This window comes from Tasmannia lanceolata, unplaced genomic scaffold (genome assembly GCF_043159265.1).
Source record: "Tasmannia lanceolata isolate RefF3 unplaced genomic scaffold, GAP_Taslan_0.1 ptg000018l, whole genome shotgun sequence".
In the NCBI taxonomy this organism is placed as follows: domain Eukaryota; kingdom Viridiplantae; phylum Streptophyta; class Magnoliopsida; order Canellales; family Winteraceae; genus Tasmannia; species Tasmannia lanceolata.
Window position 1 is genome coordinate 13299929 of NW_027518695.1, and position 17568 is coordinate 13317496.

The 17568-nt window shown below is 38.9% G+C and overlaps 1 protein-coding gene across 2 annotated transcripts; it reads left to right on the forward strand.

Annotated features, from left to right (window-relative positions):
- Positions 1 to 4908: 4908 nt before the first annotated feature.
- On the forward strand, positions 4909 to 17111 carry LOC143849617 (two-component response regulator-like PRR37). Of its 2 annotated transcripts, XM_077358702.1 has the most exons (10): positions 4909 to 5080; positions 5764 to 6377; positions 11656 to 11817; positions 11933 to 12066; positions 12332 to 12493; positions 13953 to 14136; positions 14241 to 14694; positions 15006 to 15816; positions 16163 to 16268; positions 16677 to 17111. In XM_077358702.1, the coding sequence occupies exons 2-9, from the start codon at positions 6017 to 6019 to the stop codon at positions 16256 to 16258; spliced, it is 2364 nt and encodes a 787-aa protein (XP_077214817.1). In that variant the 5' UTR covers positions 4909 to 5080; positions 5764 to 6016; the 3' UTR covers positions 16259 to 16268; positions 16677 to 17111. The 2 variants fall into 2 exon arrangements, with proteins under 2 accessions (XP_077214817.1, XP_077214816.1); XM_077358701.1 differs by lacking the exon at positions 16677 to 17111 and having other exon boundaries at positions 16163 to 16510.
- Positions 17112 to 17568: the final 457 nt, after the last annotated feature.

Genomic DNA, 17568 nt, shown 5'->3' on the forward strand with positions numbered 1-17568 from the left:
TAAGATAAAGGACCACAAAAGTCAATGGTTTAAGACGTCTTTGTTTTGGATTTTGAGAATTGATTGAGCCCAAAACTGATCATTGGACTCAAAATTAAACTCAATTTTGAGTCCAATACTCAGTTTTGGTCTCAAAATCAATACTAAGATTATATCCAATACATTAATAGGACCTCGGGTTTTCAATTGGTAGAACCCAAAGTAAGGCGTTACAAATCAAGGGCCTGGGATCATCCTATCAAGGAGTTCTGGACACTACGATTTAATGGAGCTTATGGTTGCTGTTTGGATCAGCTGATCTGATCATATACTTCCTGTAAGATTTCGAAAGATGAAACATATTACTTAGTTTTCGGCCTAAAATTATACGGACAATATTTCTTTTTAGGAACAACCTATCCGCAACATTTTTTTGGTAGGTAAGCTGGGATTGAACCTGCGACTTTAACGTTGAGATACAAAGGCTCAACCATTGAGCTACAGACCCAACTCCTATTTACAACATACCAATAAGTGATTGGTTTAGATCATCCAAATAGGTAGGCCCTATTGCACTTTTTAGTGCTCTTTGTAAATTCCTGGAAAGATAACCCCAAGTATCATATAAATCTCAGAAAGAGAAAGAGCCTGATGTCTTCACATATAGGAAGTTAGATGTGGCCAAAAACCACATAAAATGTTAGCATTGCATTAGAGGGGAATGATTCAGTAGTGCACGGCCTCACTGTAATACGATGTGGCGCCCCAAATTCTACACCAATCATTCAATCCTAATGTTTTGAAATGGATGGTTCCGATCAACTTAAGATCAGACCTACTATGCCGTAGTGGGCCCTCCTCATTGTACTACAACGAGGTAGCACCCTACACATGCATTCTCTCTCATCTTTGGGACCAAATATATCCTCTATTTATTTTCTAGAAATTTTAAAGGCTACTGATATTTGCACTACCATATTTTGATGATAACGAGACAAAGTCACCTCGCCTTTTCTTTTCAATGGGCTGCCTAGAGCTTTGAGAATTGTAATTGCTTCTGACAGCTGGTTAATAATAAAAGACAAGGTGAGTTTGTGTCACCTGGGGGGTTGTTGTTGTTTCGGGGGGCATCATCCTAAGAGGGGGGGTTAACGGCAAATCACGTTAAGAGGGGGGGTTGAAAGAGTCATCTCCCTAGATAACCCACAGAGAACAGTTCCATTCGCTGCTATAGAGCGCTGGGAAGTGATATTTTTGCCCCCTTTTCTTCCCTGGCAACCCCTCTGGTGTATTTATGAAACCTTATCAAGGTTTTAAATTTCGGTTTTGGGGTAGTTTCGGTCCTCACCAAAACCGAAATTTAAGCTAAAATCACAAAATTTCAGCCAAAATTCTGTATAACCGCTCAAAATGTCTGTATTTTGGGCCAAAATTTAGGTCATTTCGGCTGAAATTTTGTAAAGAAATAAAAAATTAATATTTTATCGAAGAATTAGCTGAAATTTCCAAAATTTCGACCTTAATTTTTGAAATTTCGACCGAAATTTCGTAGATTTCAGCAATTTTGGTTTTGGAACATTTCAATTTGGCCCCTAACCGAAATCCAAAATTTCGACCTAAATTTTCAAAATTTCAACCTAAATTCCTGAAATTTTGTAGATTTTTGCAATTTCGGTTTCAGAATGTTTTGATTTCACTCCTGACCGCAAGCCGAAATTCCGGTCCGAAATTTCAACCTAAATTTCCAAAATTTTGTAGATTTCAGCAATTTCGCTTTCGGAACGTGTCGATTTCCCTCCTAACCGAAATTTTGATTTTGGATTTCGGCCAAAATTTAAAACCTTGCATAGCAGAGCATGATAGGGCAAAAAAAAAAGGATGGGAAAAAATCGAGTTTAATATGGTATTGGTTTAAAGAGAATGTAGTAAAAAAAAATGAAAAAATCGAGTTTAATATGGTATTGGTTTAAAGAGAATGTAGTAAAAAAAAATGAAAACACACAGAAATGCGGCTAAAGTTCGAAAGTTGACCAAAAAACAACGTTATAAATGTGTTTAAAATGTTTTCCTCAAAAAATGAAGTTTGTTTTTACTGTAAAGGATTTAAACGGACTATTAAATGGCAAACTAATAAAATGTGTTTTTTTATTAAAAAAAACTCCGCTTAAAACAGAGTTTCGCTAACTACGTTTATGAATAGTCTTTTTACAGGTGTTAATGGATCCAGACGGTCCGATGGATCATCCGAATCCAAATGTTAATGAACGGGATCTAGACATATGAATAGGATCCATGGGCATATTTTGGATCATCAAATCTGGGATCCAAAAAATTTTGGATTGTGCATGGGCACGCCATAGATGCCCATTAGATAGTCACGATCCGAAATGGTATACAAAAATACCCTCCAAATCTTGTTAATGCTAACCCTTCTATGAAGGGTACTTTGGTCAAAACCTCTCTAATCACTTAATGAATCGGATGTGAATGCGATTTCTCCCATTTCAGTCGTTTCATTTCATTCTTTCACGAAGGAAAAGAGAGAGGGGTTTTGTTCTTTATGCATCATATTCTTTGATAATAGTTATACATTATATTTGTGTATGCAATTTTGATTAGTTTTATTATTTACAAGCATTATTATAACATAGATTAAACATAGATAAAATTTTAATTTAGTTGAAGAAAATGCATAGAGACACACTAATAGTGGACTGCCATTCTATCTCTTTTTTTTTTAAAATTAATTGTTTACTTAGCTTAGTGGGACATAATAGGACACTCCGATGGACGGTTCGAATTAAAATGGATCATGATCATGACGTCGAAAGTAGGATCCTAAGAACAATCCGACTCCGACCCGACCGATAAGGAATTTGAATGGATCGTGACTGTGACATAGGTGGATCCGACCCAAAGTGGATCCGTTGACACCCCTATACATGGCGTAGTTCGGGGATGAAAAGGGTGCGGATAGATAATTTCATAATTTTAATACAAGATATTCACTGCCTCTATTCAAATGAGGTCCGTCCCAAGTGGAGCATTCCTCCATATACATTTAAGTCAGATAGATGTCGATGGAACCGTCCATCTTGTGGACCCCATTACAGATGGGTGCAAGGGCCTAATGGGTCGTGGAAGTGATATATTGGCCCTTTTCTCTTTACTTGCGACAGCCAGTCCTGTGAAAAAGACAAGTCATAAATACACAAAAAGGGGGCTGTCAAGGCAAAAAAAAGGGGCGAGAATATATCACTTCCCCCAATTGGTACACGTTTAAATGGGACCCACCTATGAAAATCGTGTGACCAATTATTATTGCTTATGTTGGACCCAACTAGAGATAAGTGGGGCCCATCCTTTAAGGCAAAGGAAGGTAAGCATTAACTCATATTTTAGAGAACATTTTGGGGGTCTATATTTATTTATACTCAAATCATAATGTGCTATGAACAAAATGAGGAAATATTTTCTGTGAAAAATAATCAACCATGGAAGAAGAATTCCAAGTCTAGAGGGTTTGCAATTTTCTTTAAAAACCAGGGAAATTTTTTATTTTATTAAAAAAAAAAGCATGAAACTAATTTTACCAAATGCTGGAAGATTATTTTTTCATGGAAAATATTTTTCTTATTGGCCATATATCCAAACAGCCCTATCTGGATTTCACGAATAATATTTCTGATGGGAAATTTCTCCTTTGAAATTTTATCTCACGGTTTAGGGGGAAATAATATGATTGTAGTTAATTTAGAAGGATATTCTAGGGAGATGATGTTTCACCCCTTTGCAGTATGCATTCGCCCCATTATAACATGAACACACTGAACAGTGGGCAACTTTAACGCTTTTTGACGTCATGTCACCGTTAAAGGGGGGTGAATGCGTGCTGTAGGGGTGAAAATATCATCTCCCATATTTTATCATGAATTGAATGTCCATCGTGGTAAAAATTGAATAGGGTTCAAGCTGTCTTTCTATAGGTGATGATATTTTTGCCCCCCCCCCCCCCGTGTGGCAGTACGTATTCGCCTCACTTTTAACGTGATGCTAAGGACAGAGGCATTAAGAATCTATGGATCGAATGTGACTCTCAAATAGCAGAAAAAATTATAGCAGGGGAGTACAAATATCCTTGGAAGAAAAGGAAAACTATAGCTCAAATCAAGCTGATTCTAGCTAGATTCACAAATTGGCAAATGACGCATTCTTAGAGGGAAACAAATCAAGCTGCTGACTATCTCTCCAAGCATGACTGTTCCTTCAAAGGTGTGGAAATACACCCGTCTCATGTCCACCCTCCAATGGAGTCCCATATCTCATATTGTAATTGTTATTCCATTAATGAATTCTGGTCGGGGTCTTGCCTAAAACCGGGCTTACCAAATAAATAAATAAATAAATAAAAAGCTTTAAATTTGTGCACTGTTCACGTCATAAAGGGACGACTGCGTACTGCAGAGGGGGTGAAAATATAATCTCCCTTTACAAAAGTGACACGTGGCAACGAAACATTGGATATCCAAAAATCGAGGTCCGAGTTTTGCAAGATATTTTTCTGTTGGATCTTATCCTGTTGCAAAGGAAGGGTTTTTCCGTCATTTTAAAAAGTCATCCCATCCTAAAAGATCGCGTAAAGCGACATCTTTCCCCACCAACGCAAATTGAGGGTCTTTCACTGGGCGGGCCTTGAGCCACGTGGCGGAGGCCCGATCCGGGTGTATCAATCGGGATTCTGTCCACGTCAGACCCTCCATTCCTCCGATTTTGTCCACGTAGGATGCCTCTCCTCTTACGTGGCACCTCCGCGCTTTCTACACCTCTCTTTGCTCCACGTCAGCATAGTTTGGATTATTCTCTCTCTCTCTCTCTCTCTCTCTCTCTCTCTCTCTCCTCTTTGCGGATATTTATCTCACTTCAGTTTCTCAGATTTCTGGTCAGTCGAAACCCTTCTCCAAGAGCAAAAGAAAGAGAGAAAGACAAACCCTAACCCTAATTCTCCTTTTTCTCTACCGGAAAAAAAACAAAGCTCTCGTTTTTCCGGCCTGTTTTTTTCTCCGATTCGGCTTGTTCTTGCTGTTTCTTGTCCCTTTTTCGGGTACTTTCTCCAGCTCATTTCTCTTTAGCTGTTGATTTTTTCTAGGGTTTGTTTATTATGATATGATTTTTTGTTACTTTTTAGAGAGATTATTGACGATTAAGTAATGTTCATGCCTGGATCATTCTGTGTCGAAACTAAGGGATTTCGTTGAAAAAAAAAATGTTGAAATTATGATGTAATTTTTTGTTAATTTTTTGGAAGCTTAATGATGATTTATTATTGTTCATGCCTGGATTGTTCTGTGACGAAGCTAAGGGATTTCGTTGCTGAAAAATCTTGAAATCAGGCTATGTATGGATTGCAGGAATTTTCTAGAAAAGTTTGGAAAGCAAAAATATTTCTAAAGTTTCCTACTTTTTTTTACACACGAAATACGATAGCTAAAACTAGCCCTAATACATTTTTATTCAGAGGGACCTTCAATCTATGATTATATCCCTCTAAATTAACCATAATCATTATAAAAATAAAAAAAATTCTATCAGAATTTTTTTTTCTTGCAATCAAAATAGGGCCTTATATTGTATTTTGCAGTGGTTCTAGAGGTTGTAGTTTGTTTAGTGTTGTGGATCGATATCGCTTCCTGTTTGTTCGTTGTTGGATTTTCAAACCTGTTGTTTTTGTTAGGGTAGATATTTGTGGGCTTTGGAAGGTTTTCTGATATCATGCTGTGATGGCAGGGGGTCAGAGCAGGTGCCAGGGGTTTGAGTTCTCTGTCTATGGGTTGAGATTGACATTGCTATTCGTTTGCGGCTGCGGATCTGGTTTTGGTATGACCTTTGTTTTTTGTGTCTTTAAATTCTGTGATTTAAGTTGGTAGGAGTCTTTTGAGGGATTTGGTTATGTAACGGAATGTGCGAGTTCTCGTGTCGAGTCGATGAGGGTTTCTTATCGGTTCGAACCAGTGCCTTCTGGTCTTTTTGAATCTGGTTGATGGGGAGTATTCGAATGAGCAACAAAGTTGCTCGGAAGAAAGGATCGGCCGAACTGAATTACCACATGCGGGATGAGCCCAAGGAAGTCAGAGGTAGCATTGTTGGAGAGGGTCACAGACTCTCAGAGGAAGATGAATCGAGGGTTAACGAGGCTGGCGGGGATGTAAATGACGGATGTGAAGGGATCATCGTCTTGGCCTCTGAGTCTGGCTTGCAGAAACAGCAACAACAGCCTCACGGGCCTTTTGTTCAATGGGAGAGGTTTCTTCCCCACAGATCCCTCAAAGTTTTGCTTGTAGAAAATGACGATTCGACCCGCCACGTTGTCAGTGCCCTGCTTCGGAATTGCAGTTATGAAGGTTAGTAACAGGTTCTTCACAACAAAAAATATTTGTTCTAAATGATCAAGAGGTAGATGGGCTTTATGTGCAAGTTAAATTTGCTATCACAAGGGCTTATAGTGGCTGCTTAGGCTTCCTGCCTTTATATATACATATGAGAAAAGTGTAGCTACACGGATGTAGCTAACTTAGCTCCACCGACGCCTTAAAATACAGTGGGCCCCACATTGTTTCGGTGATGCAAACCATTCATTTGATGGGCCCTCACATAGATAGGGTGTGCCCAAAAAATCAGCTTCATAGGATCATCCCAACCCTACGATTTGTGGAGGCAAAAATTGACGAGTAAAAACCTTCACAAATCTGTCCATTTTTGCCTCCACAGTTTGAAGGGTTGGGATGATCCTATGGAGCTGATTTTTTGGGCACACCCTATCTATGTGAGGGCCTATCAAATGAATGGTTTCGATCACCCAAACAATGTGGGCACACTGTATTTTAAGCAGTGTTTAAAAACTCGTTGACTCGGCTCGGAACTCGGCCGAGTCGACTCGGAATGGTGGTGGCCGCGTCAAGGAGTCACAGACTCGGCCGAGTCCGAGTCATGTCGAACAAGAAAGATTCAGAAAAAAAAGAAAAAAACAAGATTTCATATGCAGAGAGTTGATTTAGAACAAATCTTTTCACCGCCTGGTTTCGTTGGTTGTTTTCACATTGAAACGAAGATGTTTCAAAGGGGAAAAGGTTATTTCACTTTTTCTCTTTCCTAATGCTTAGAGATGCCAGAGATATGAGCCGTTGGATCATGCCATGCTATCATGCTATCAGCCCTTTTTTACTTGGGATAGCCCCTCTAATGTAAATGAATAGCTATAAATATATTAAATGGGGCTGTCCCAAGTAAACAAAAGGGGCAGATATCTCATGCCTTATTTTCATTTTTTTATGACTGTACACGCTACTGCTGGATAGCTATAAAGGCAGGCTGAATCATGAGCTAGCATGGCTACATGTCCTTTCACTAATCAACCAATAAGAGAAGTGATATATTTGACCCTTTATTTCATTTTTTTATGAAATCCGTGGAAGGGACTTCGGGAACTACGCCAGAGCTATTTTATCATGCCTCTTTAACCCCTGTTCATTTAAATCTTTGGGAAGTGACATACTTGTCACAATTTTTAACTTGGGACAACCCCTTCTAGTTTATTTATGAGTACTCTTTTGCACTAGAGGGGGCTGTCTCAAGTAAAAAGGGGGAGAATATACCTCATCTCTATATTTTTTGTATTTATTTTATGTATTTATTTTTTTTAAAAAAATTACAACTCATATGACTTGGCCGCCTCAACCGCATTATTGGCCGCGTCCGCGCCGAGTCGACAAGGATTTTCTTTGGCCGCGTTCCGCGTTGTATCCGCATTTTTAAACACTGATTTTAAGCCGTCGGTGTAGCTAAGTTAGCTACACGTATGTGTAGCTACACTTCTCTCTCTCTCTCTCTCTCTATATATATATATATATATATATATATATATATATATATACACACACACACACCACAAACTTTTCTAATCTCCTATCATGAAAACTGGATTTCTTTTTGTTAAATGTTGTATGCTCCTTATCTCGTTCTAAATGCTAGTATCTGTCGAGAGGTAGTTATATGTGCGATGGTTTTGCTCTTTCTGAATGGTGACAATCTTTAGTTACTTATCTTGAACAACTTTTTCATGCAGTGCAGTTGAGATGAATTTCCTTTTACACATCTTGCAGTTTTTTTCTGTATTTATCTGCTTACATAAGGGATTTCTCTACATGCATAGGAAATTTTAAACGGACTCTTTGTTTTGCAGATTAGATGTCAAATACTTTCGTTTGATCCTATTTATTTATTTGTTTTTTGCTGGATTTATATGATGCTAAGAAAACTTTGCAAATTACTAGATGTTAATATTCTGTTTATCTGTTTTTGTTCTTTGCTGGCCAGTTTCAATCATGCTTACACACAAAAAAGGAGCATGGATAATATATATTACATATGTTTGGAAGGATGTCCCATTTAAAATCTCCCATATTTCATCAAGTCTTATCCTTTGAATGAAATAGTTTAAGATGGTAGCCAATCAAGTTTGAAAAAAAAAATACAGTGAATAAATCAGGGCTGTGTGCAAGAGAACTGGAATTTTTTTTTTTTTGGGGGGGGGGATCTCTTGGTAATATCACATACCGTAAGATCACAATATCAAATAAGTTTAATTTCTCAAAAACTGACATGTATACAATCCTCATTTGCTACTCCTTAATCTTTGAGCAGTAGGTTGAATATCATCTTTTCCACATAGAATTGCTGAACTTGCTGAGTAGTTGGTTAGATCTTATCTCCTTTTCTTTTTACTGTTTTCTAATGTGAGTATGTTCAATACCTTGGCTGAGGCTGAGTATCAAGCTATGGCTCATACATGTGGAGAGTTGAAATGGTTGAATGGTTAGGTCTCTTTAGACATAGATTGGCATTCATTCTTCATCTCCAGCATCTTTGCATTGTGACAATAGGACAACACTTCATATCGCCTCTAATCCTTTGTTTCATGGGAGGACGAAGCATATTGAGGTTGACTATCACTTAATTCGTGAGAATCTTCAGAGTGGATTGATTAGTACCATCTTCACTGGTTCTGCAGATTAGTTGGCCGATGTATTCACTAAACCATTGGCAAAACCCAAGTAGAAAGATATTTGTAATAAGCTGAGTTGTATGATATATACACTCCAGCTTGAGGGGACTGTTACTTACATGATATTTTGGTCTTTGTACATGTAACCCTATCTGGACATCTATATTTATATCATATTACATGGGAGCTCTCCTTAGGAGACTCATCTTCTCCCTCACTTCTTCTTTTTCCTTCTCACTCTCTTTGGGACCATGCTCATCTAACAGAAGCATTAGGACTTGGTGCTTGTTAACTTACCAGCTTCTCCGGAAGCTTAAGCTGTTGGAGAAAGGCGTTATTTATCTTTTTATACTTTAACACTCTCCCGCATGTGTGGCCCACTTGGCAAACACGTGGCACATGTGGTCCCACTTTGGGCTGACCATCACATGTGAATTTTTGCTATCCAAGAGGTTTGAACTCGAGACTTTTGGCTCTGATACCATGTTAACTTACCAGCTTCTCCAGAAGCTTAAGCTGTTGGAGAAAGGCGTTATTTATCTTTTTATACTTTAACATTGCTTAGTTCCAAACAGACCCCACAGAATCAGATCCAAACGATCTTTCAGTTGATTCTGGTGACAACCTTAACCTTCCTATTGCTTTTCACAAAGGTACTCGTACAATATTTCTAGCTCATGTTTCATATTAATCTCTTTTACCCACCTACTGTGCGTTCGGGAAACTTGAGGCAAAGGCCGCAGAAGCTACAATTGATCCTAATCAATGTTGGGTGTAAATGATGATGATCTTCTACAAGATAAAAGGCGGTTTCAAATAATGGTCGGTCCCTTTTTGTAGTTGTCTTTGACTTGTATTGAGATCACATAAGCCTTAGTGTGATCAGTCAGTACATGCATAATCCTAGGGTATCTCATCTTGCGGATTTTGAGAGTATAATGAGGTACTTGAAAGTGGCTTCTAGAGAGGGGCTTGTGTTTAATGACCATGGTCACCTACAAGTGGAAGCCTACGTTGTTGCCGATTGGGCTGGATCTGTTGACGACCGTAGGTCTACTTCTGGCTATCTTACCTTACCTTTTGACCTGGCACCACAAGAGACAATCAGTGGTGGCAAGGTCCGGAGCAAAATCCAAATATAGAGCAATGGGTCAGGGAATTGCTGAATTGTGTTGGTTGCATATTATTATGTTTGTGCATGGGAGAGAGAGCCAGAAAGACCAATGTGATTTTATTGTGATAATAAGGTGGCCATTAGCGTTGTTCACAATCTTATTCAGCATGATCTAGCAAAGCATATTGACGTGGACAAACACATGTTAGAGTATAAAAAGATTAAATAACGCCATCTCCAAAGCTTAAGCTTTTGGAGTAATTGGTTGTTTTCACTTGGTATCAGAGCAAAGGTATTGAGTTCAAACCTCCTTGATATTAAAAATCCACATGTAATGGCCAACCCAAAAAAGGGGCCACGTGTAGGCCAACCCTAAAAAGAGGGTCCACAAGTGAGAGAGAAAAAGGGGGGGGGGGGTTAAAGTATAAAAGAGTAATTGGTTGTTTTCACAACTGAGAGAGAGAGAGAGAGAGAGAGAGAGACACCTCCAAAGAAGTTTTCTACCATTTGTGTAGACAGAAGATCTATTAGCAAATGTTCTTATTAAGGGTGTAGCGAGTCCAAAGCTACATTCTATGTTGAGCAAGTTGGTCATGTATGATATATGCGCCAATTGTGGGGACCTAGTCAACTCTCTCTATTCCCCCAAACCCTTTTCTTCTTCTTCTTCTCTCTTCTTCTCATTATTCACACAAACTATCTCAAAATGAGAAGGTGTTACGGAAGCCAAAGATTATAGGCCTATTAGCTGAGTCAACAGTCTTTACAAAATTGCTTTTCATTTCCCTTACCCAAGGAGCTTTTGTAGGATATTGTCAAACCGGCAAACCCTCAATAGAGTTCTGATTGGCCACGAATGCATCCCTTGCACCCAAATAAAGCAGAGGGTTACTCGAGAAGGCCTACAATTGTGTGGAATGGATGGTCTTAGAATATGTTTTAAGGAAGACGGGCTTCTGTCAGACTTAGATCTCTTGGATGTTGGACTGCATCTCAAGCACCACCACCTTTTCCCTGCTTCTTAACAGATGTCTGATAGGATTTTTCAAGAGCAGTAATGTTATCCGTGGCTTAAGACAAGGGACCCACTCTCTGTCCTCTTTGTCATTGTTAGGGAAGTTCTTAGCCTAATGTTATCCGTGGCTGAGTTGAAAGATGAGACATTTAGCCTGCTTATGTGTTAGGATAGGACGTTATCAAGGACATAATCCTATATGGTGAAATTATGTGATCATGTGCTTTTTCAGGATTGAACTTTTCAAAATTACAAATGGCCTTTTATTCATACGATTTTAATTATACATATACATTTATGCAGCTATATTATGAATTTTAGTGAGCTGGTTGTTTTTCGTTGGAGAAAATCTGAATCATATTTGTGTTCTTATTCATTATCTATGGCCATTCCACCTTTGTCTATGGATCATACCTTGTTAGGAAAATATGTATGCACCACAGATATGGTTATATTTTGCACTTCTAATGCTTAATTGTGCATTGGCAGTTACTGTTGCTGGAAATGGACTACAAGCATGGAAACTCTTAGAAGATCTGACCAATCATATTGATCTCGTTTTGACTGAGGTAGTCATGCCTTATCTTTCTGGCATTGGCCTTCTATCCAAGATCATGAGCCACAAAACCTGCAGGAATATTCCTGTGATTAGTGAGTATTTTTCTTATATCCCTCTAGTTTCTAGTAAGTATGTTAATGAACGGGTTGTTTCTCATGATGCCATTCAATACTTTTAAGTGCTACACCTGATGAGCTTTGTGCGCAGTGATGTCATCTCATGATTCTATGGGCATAGTCTTAAAATGCTTGTCAAAGGGTGCAGTTGACTTTTTAGTGAAGCCTATTCGAAAGAATGAGCTTAAAAACCTTTGGCACCATGTTTGGAGGAGATTCCACAGTGTGAGTTTGATACTCAGTTTCCACTAGCTAGGTTCGAATCACTATTGTTGCATACATATAGTTATGAATAGCATGCATCTTTAAACTAGCCCTTCTTTTAAATACGCTTAACATTGGGTTTTATTTATAGTTGACATATCATGTCCACATTTTCAGTGTTCATTTTATGAAACATGGCTCATAGCTTTAACTTCTTTTACATACTTTCTCTCATTCATTTATTATTTCTTCCTTTTACTTGGCATAATTTCTCTTCCTCATCCAGTCTAGTGGTAGCGGGAGTGAAAGTGGCATACAAACTCAGAAGTCTATAAAATCAAAGAGTGTTGATGAGTCTGACAACAATACTGGAAGCAATGATGAGAATGATAATGAGAGTATTGGTCTGAATGCCGGGGATGGAAGTGATAATGGAAGTGGCACTCAGGTGCGTCATTTAAGATTCCCATTTTTTATTTTTTATTTGATCACATTTCATGTATGCCGAAAACAACTTCTCCTTCAATAGGTATGAGGCTTGATCCAAATTTAGAAGATTTCTCTAAATTTTGTGAAATATTTCTCAATTTACTTGGTTAAGGTTAGTTGGTAGTTTAGTTAGCTTGTTCAACAAGTCTCATTGGACTTCGAGTGCATTACTTTGGGAGGGTATTGACATTTAAGAAGGTGTTTTTTAATTGTTAGCTCGTTAGTAGAACTAAATTCATTAAAATGAAGATATGACTATTAGCACTGTAAATTCTAAATTGAAAAATCTGGAAGGGGTCTCTATATAAATTCTAAATTGAAAATCTAGAAGGGGTCTTTATTTGGTGCTTTAATTTTTTTTTTTGTTTGCTAACCTGCAACCCTAGTTAGGCTTTGTTACTGATTTCTTTCTGTGCAAGTCTTGGAATTCTTCCATCTGCAACTTTGGCTTCATCATCTAGTATCAGACCATCCCTCAATTTTTGGTTTTTTGATGTGAAATTACAATGCTTGCTAGGCGGAGTCGTGCTCGAGGGGCCCAAGGAGGAATCCTTCCATGGAAGAAGAGATTCATGATGACAATATCTTCAGATGATATTAGAATTTAGAAGAGTTGACACAACATTCAATATGCCAACAATCTCCTGTACTGACACGAAATGAACGACCATTATGTCTTTGTTTCCATTTCCACCAAAATGCATACTGAAATCAAAACGCATACTGAAACCAAAACTGCAAGTGTATTAGTGGTATATTATACCAACATGTGTTACAAAATTATATGAATTGCCTGTGAAATGTGGCTCATGTATTATGTATAAATATCATAAGATGGTCCCTATTATTAAACCCACAAATGCTCATATTCAAATGCACCTATGTTCTTACTTCTTAGGTATATGCAAGAAGGGTGTACTTATGATTAGACACGTGCTTCCATTTGTATGTGTGCATATTTGGATGTGGGATGTGGATAGCCATGCATGCAGTTATACGTGCATGGTCAAGAGCATGTATCTGCTTTTGCTCTGTAGTCTAGTTCTCCAACTGATAAAACCTTCATATCTCCAGCCATTATTGTACATCTACTGTTTCAATTTGATTTAAAATAACTATTTTTGGTTTCGAAATTTTATAAGATCTCATTTTGAGATATTTTACATTTTCTATTTTTTTATAAAATCCATATGCTATATCCATGCCATTGTGCATATCATATATGTGAATTGAAGAACTACACAAGATTTAAACTTGTGCAAGTAGTTTACTGTTAGTGTATTTCTTAAACCTATATTATTAAATCTAAAGCCTATAAACATGCATTGCACGTGTAGGGCTGACTAGTAAAAATTATGAACAAAATCATAACTGAATACTTGCAGATACTGAGACTTTTTTCTGTTTTCATTTTGCAGAGTTCCTGGACAAAACGGGCAATAGAAGCTGACAGGCCCCAACCAATTTCCCCTTCAGATCTGGTAGCCGATCCTCAGGATAGTACTTGCGCCTTGGTTATTCATCTAAAGCCTGAAACATGTTGCAACGAATGGGTGCCTAAGACTGCCACAAGGGAGTCCCAAGAACAAAAGAAACTTCTCGGTATGCATAAAATGTTTCTCCACGCATTAGGCTCTAAATGCTGTAATTTCTGTATTATTTCTCACAATTGTAGCTTCTTTACCTGACATAATTCTGTTTTGCAGAAAATGTTGAAATGGGTAAAGACTTGGAGATTGGAGTACCTACAAGTCCAGATTTGAACCTTGAATCATATCCAAGAAACAAAGTATCTATCAACTTAACAGGCACAAAGCAAAATCACTGTTCAGGCCCTGAAAGAGATAACAAGGAATCAAATGAGGCAGCTCTGGAACTCAATAGCTACAGTGCATTCGGCGAAGAGGGGATCCAAGCAATTGATCTGATTAGTGCAATAGCCAATAGCGTTGCCATTGCTCAGATGCGAACTGGAGTCGCTGAAGCTCCAAGAGAACTCTCCAAGATCTCAGGATTCAAAGATAAAGCCATTGATGATTCTCAAGAATTACCATCCCTCTTTCTTTGCTTAAAGAGGCTGAGATCAGCTGGAGATGGTGGAAGTGCCATACATGAGGAGCGTAATGTTTTGAGACGATCAGATCTGTCAGCCTTCTCAAGGTGTGAAGAAGAAATTATACTTTTGTCACTGAATATTTCATTAATGTTGTAGAAAATGTACAAACATGATTTGGCATTCTTATAGTTCTACTCAAGGTTTTAAATTTCGGCCGAAATACCGAAAGTTAGGCCGGATTTCTGCTGGGACCGAAACCCACAAAACCCGAAATTTCTGAAATTTCCCAAATTTTGCCGAAATTTCTGTGTTGATTTCGTAAAAATGAATTTTTTTGACAATATTACTAATTTTCCGAAATTTCTGCATCTCAGCCGAAACCGAAATTTAAAACCTTGATTCTACTACCATGCAGGTACAACAATGTTGCTGCTACTACGCAGACTCCCACAGGATTTGGTGGAAACTATTCTGTTCCACTTGATAATAGCTTGGAAGCGGTGAAAATGAACTCTGTGTACAATTTTCCGTCTAATTCTAATGCAACCCCACTCAACCAGCATTCTAACAGCAATAGCAACAACAATGACATGGGGTCCAGCACTAAAATCGGCTTCACCAAGCCAGCAGCTCTCAAGGACGAGTCTCCATCCACGTTGATAGCAAATTGTTTGCACCCTTCCTCTGCTTTCCAGCCTGTGAAGCAGAGTCGTGGTGGTCCACCTCAGCAAGTGATACCAGAAAAGGATGATGTGGCCTTGAACATTGAAGCGGGGCAACCAAGCGGGGGCCCCGTCCAAGTTCAGCACCACCATTACCACTACCACCACCATCGTCGCTACCATGTACATAGCATGGAGCACCAGCAGAAGCTTCCACCACCTGACCAAGATGATTTGTCACTGAAGAGCATGGCCCCACAATGCGGATCATCAACCTTGTTCAGTGGGCCCGTGGAAGGTAATGCTGGCAATTACAGCCGGAATGAGAGTGTATCGGGCAGTAACCATGGGAGCAATGGACAAAATGGAAGCAGCATGGCTGTGAATGGTGGAGGGATGAACATGGAGAGCGAAAATGGTGCAGTTGGAAAAAGTGGGACCGGTGTTGGAAGTGGTAGCGGGAGTGGGAGTGGGAGTGCGGTGAATCAAAACCGATTTGCACAGAGAGAAGCTGCCTTGAACAAATTCCGTCTCAAGAGGAAGGAGAGATGCTTCAAAAAGAAGGTAGCCAGCTTTTGTTTGCACATTCTTTTTCATGGGAGCATTCCATAGTTTAGAGAACTTAGCAAAGGTTTCAATTCTGTTTCTTAGGGTAAAAATCAGATAACAGGGGAGTTAAAACTTTGGAACAATTACCATAACCTCCAATTTTCAAAAGCAAAGACTGACAATCCTTCCCTGTACCTATATTTCAACACCCATATGCAAATAATATTGGAGTTCCTCTTCCAGTAATTAGGTGGTCTTGATTTTGATTGTCCCCCCTCTGTTACTGTTGTAGGCATTTCCATTTTTCATTTTTTAGAAGAATTGGGTGGAATTAGGCTTTTGCTGTGTCTTTGGTTTACAGGTGCGTTACCAAAATAGCAAGAGGCTGGCGGAGCAGCGGCCACGGCCACAGGTGCGCGGTCAATTTGTACGACAGATTGTGTACGAGCACAGCTAACCTTTCTTGGGTATGAATGTGTATTTTTTTATGTGCATTAGGTTAGCAGTAGATATTTAGAATTTATGGATGAGAGGGAATAGCTAGGTAGAATAGAAAGTGAGGACTATCCATGTTGGGAGAACTCAAGGACTCTAAGTCTGTAACTGTGTTTCTGTTGAGACTTGATGACTTCTACAGGGAAGAGTGGCCACCCTTGAAAAGGGTAGCCCTCCTATGTCATAATAAAGCTGTAATTGCTGTTGTTGAAAATCTGATGTGATTATTGTTGAAACTAACAGGAAGTTAACCAACTATGGGGGAGAGTTTCTCCGTGTTGGTTTGGATCTCATTGGGGTGTTTCTTTTAAACACACAAAGGCATATAGATTTTTTCTGGGTGTATGTCATCAATACTCATTTCTTCAGTTTGATTCCAGTGAAGGAGCCAACCCATGTTTGATGAGTGCTTGTTGGCATTGTGCGCTGGGGCGATCTAAGTTGGATCATGCCGGAGCTTTGTTGCAGTAAGTCGGATCGTGCCGGAGCTTTGTTGCAGTGAAATCTCGGTGGCACGGGAGCTTTGTTGCAGTGAAATCGGCCATTCAATAAAGTGAAAGGACAAGATTACCAACTCAAGGCAATCTGTGTGACAGTGTCCACTTAAAATTCTCTTGCATTTTGCAAGACCAACTCCGGATCACCTCTTGTGCATTAGCTTTTCTGGTTGTTGGCGTGCAGATCTATTTCCCAACTATGCATATGCCGACGTGCAAGAACCAGTACATGGTTCAACAAGTTCGGCCAATTTTGACCAGAAGTACTAAACCAACCATGCAATCACTCACAACTGAGAGCTTGAAGTGCTAAGTCTTGCAATTAAAGTAACCCAAATGTCATCGGGAAGAAAAAAAGATCAAGACATTTGGAAATATTCAAACCAATGAAGCATACTCACTTTAAGTTAGTTGTTAATAACCCAACAAGAAACGTATAGACTAACCTCAAGCAGGCATTGATATAAACAATTCTCATCAGTAGAAGCCATGAACAACTAGGTCAGCAAGGAAGAAAAGTTTTAAATGCAAACTATAAATCAATTAAAATTGCCATTAGGGCCCAACAAATCATCTATCAATGGGAAAAATGGGAGTGGAACAGGGCAAGTGCAGGTACGGCATAAATAACTCAGGATAAGGAGTGTGAGGGCAAAATAAAAATAATGGTAGGGACCATCTTACTCGGTAGAAGGCAACATCTCAATCTGAATAACGTGTGAAGGAGTCCTAAGAGAATGGGGGAGAGGTACAACCATATCTACCGGAGCGGAAG

Excerpts from the sequence above, each read along its gene's own strand:
- LOC143849617 (XM_077358702.1), top strand. The coding sequence starts at position 6,017 with ATGGGGAGTATTCGAATGAGCAACAAAGTTGCTCGGAAGAAAGGATCG. Across the intron at positions 11,818-11,932 it reads CAGGAATATTCCTGTGATTA|TGATGTCATCTCATGATTCT; the intron begins GTGAGTATTTTT and ends CTTTGTGCGCAG. Across the intron at positions 12,067-12,331 it reads TTTGGAGGAGATTCCACAGT|TCTAGTGGTAGCGGGAGTGA; the intron begins GTGAGTTTGATA and ends TTCCTCATCCAG.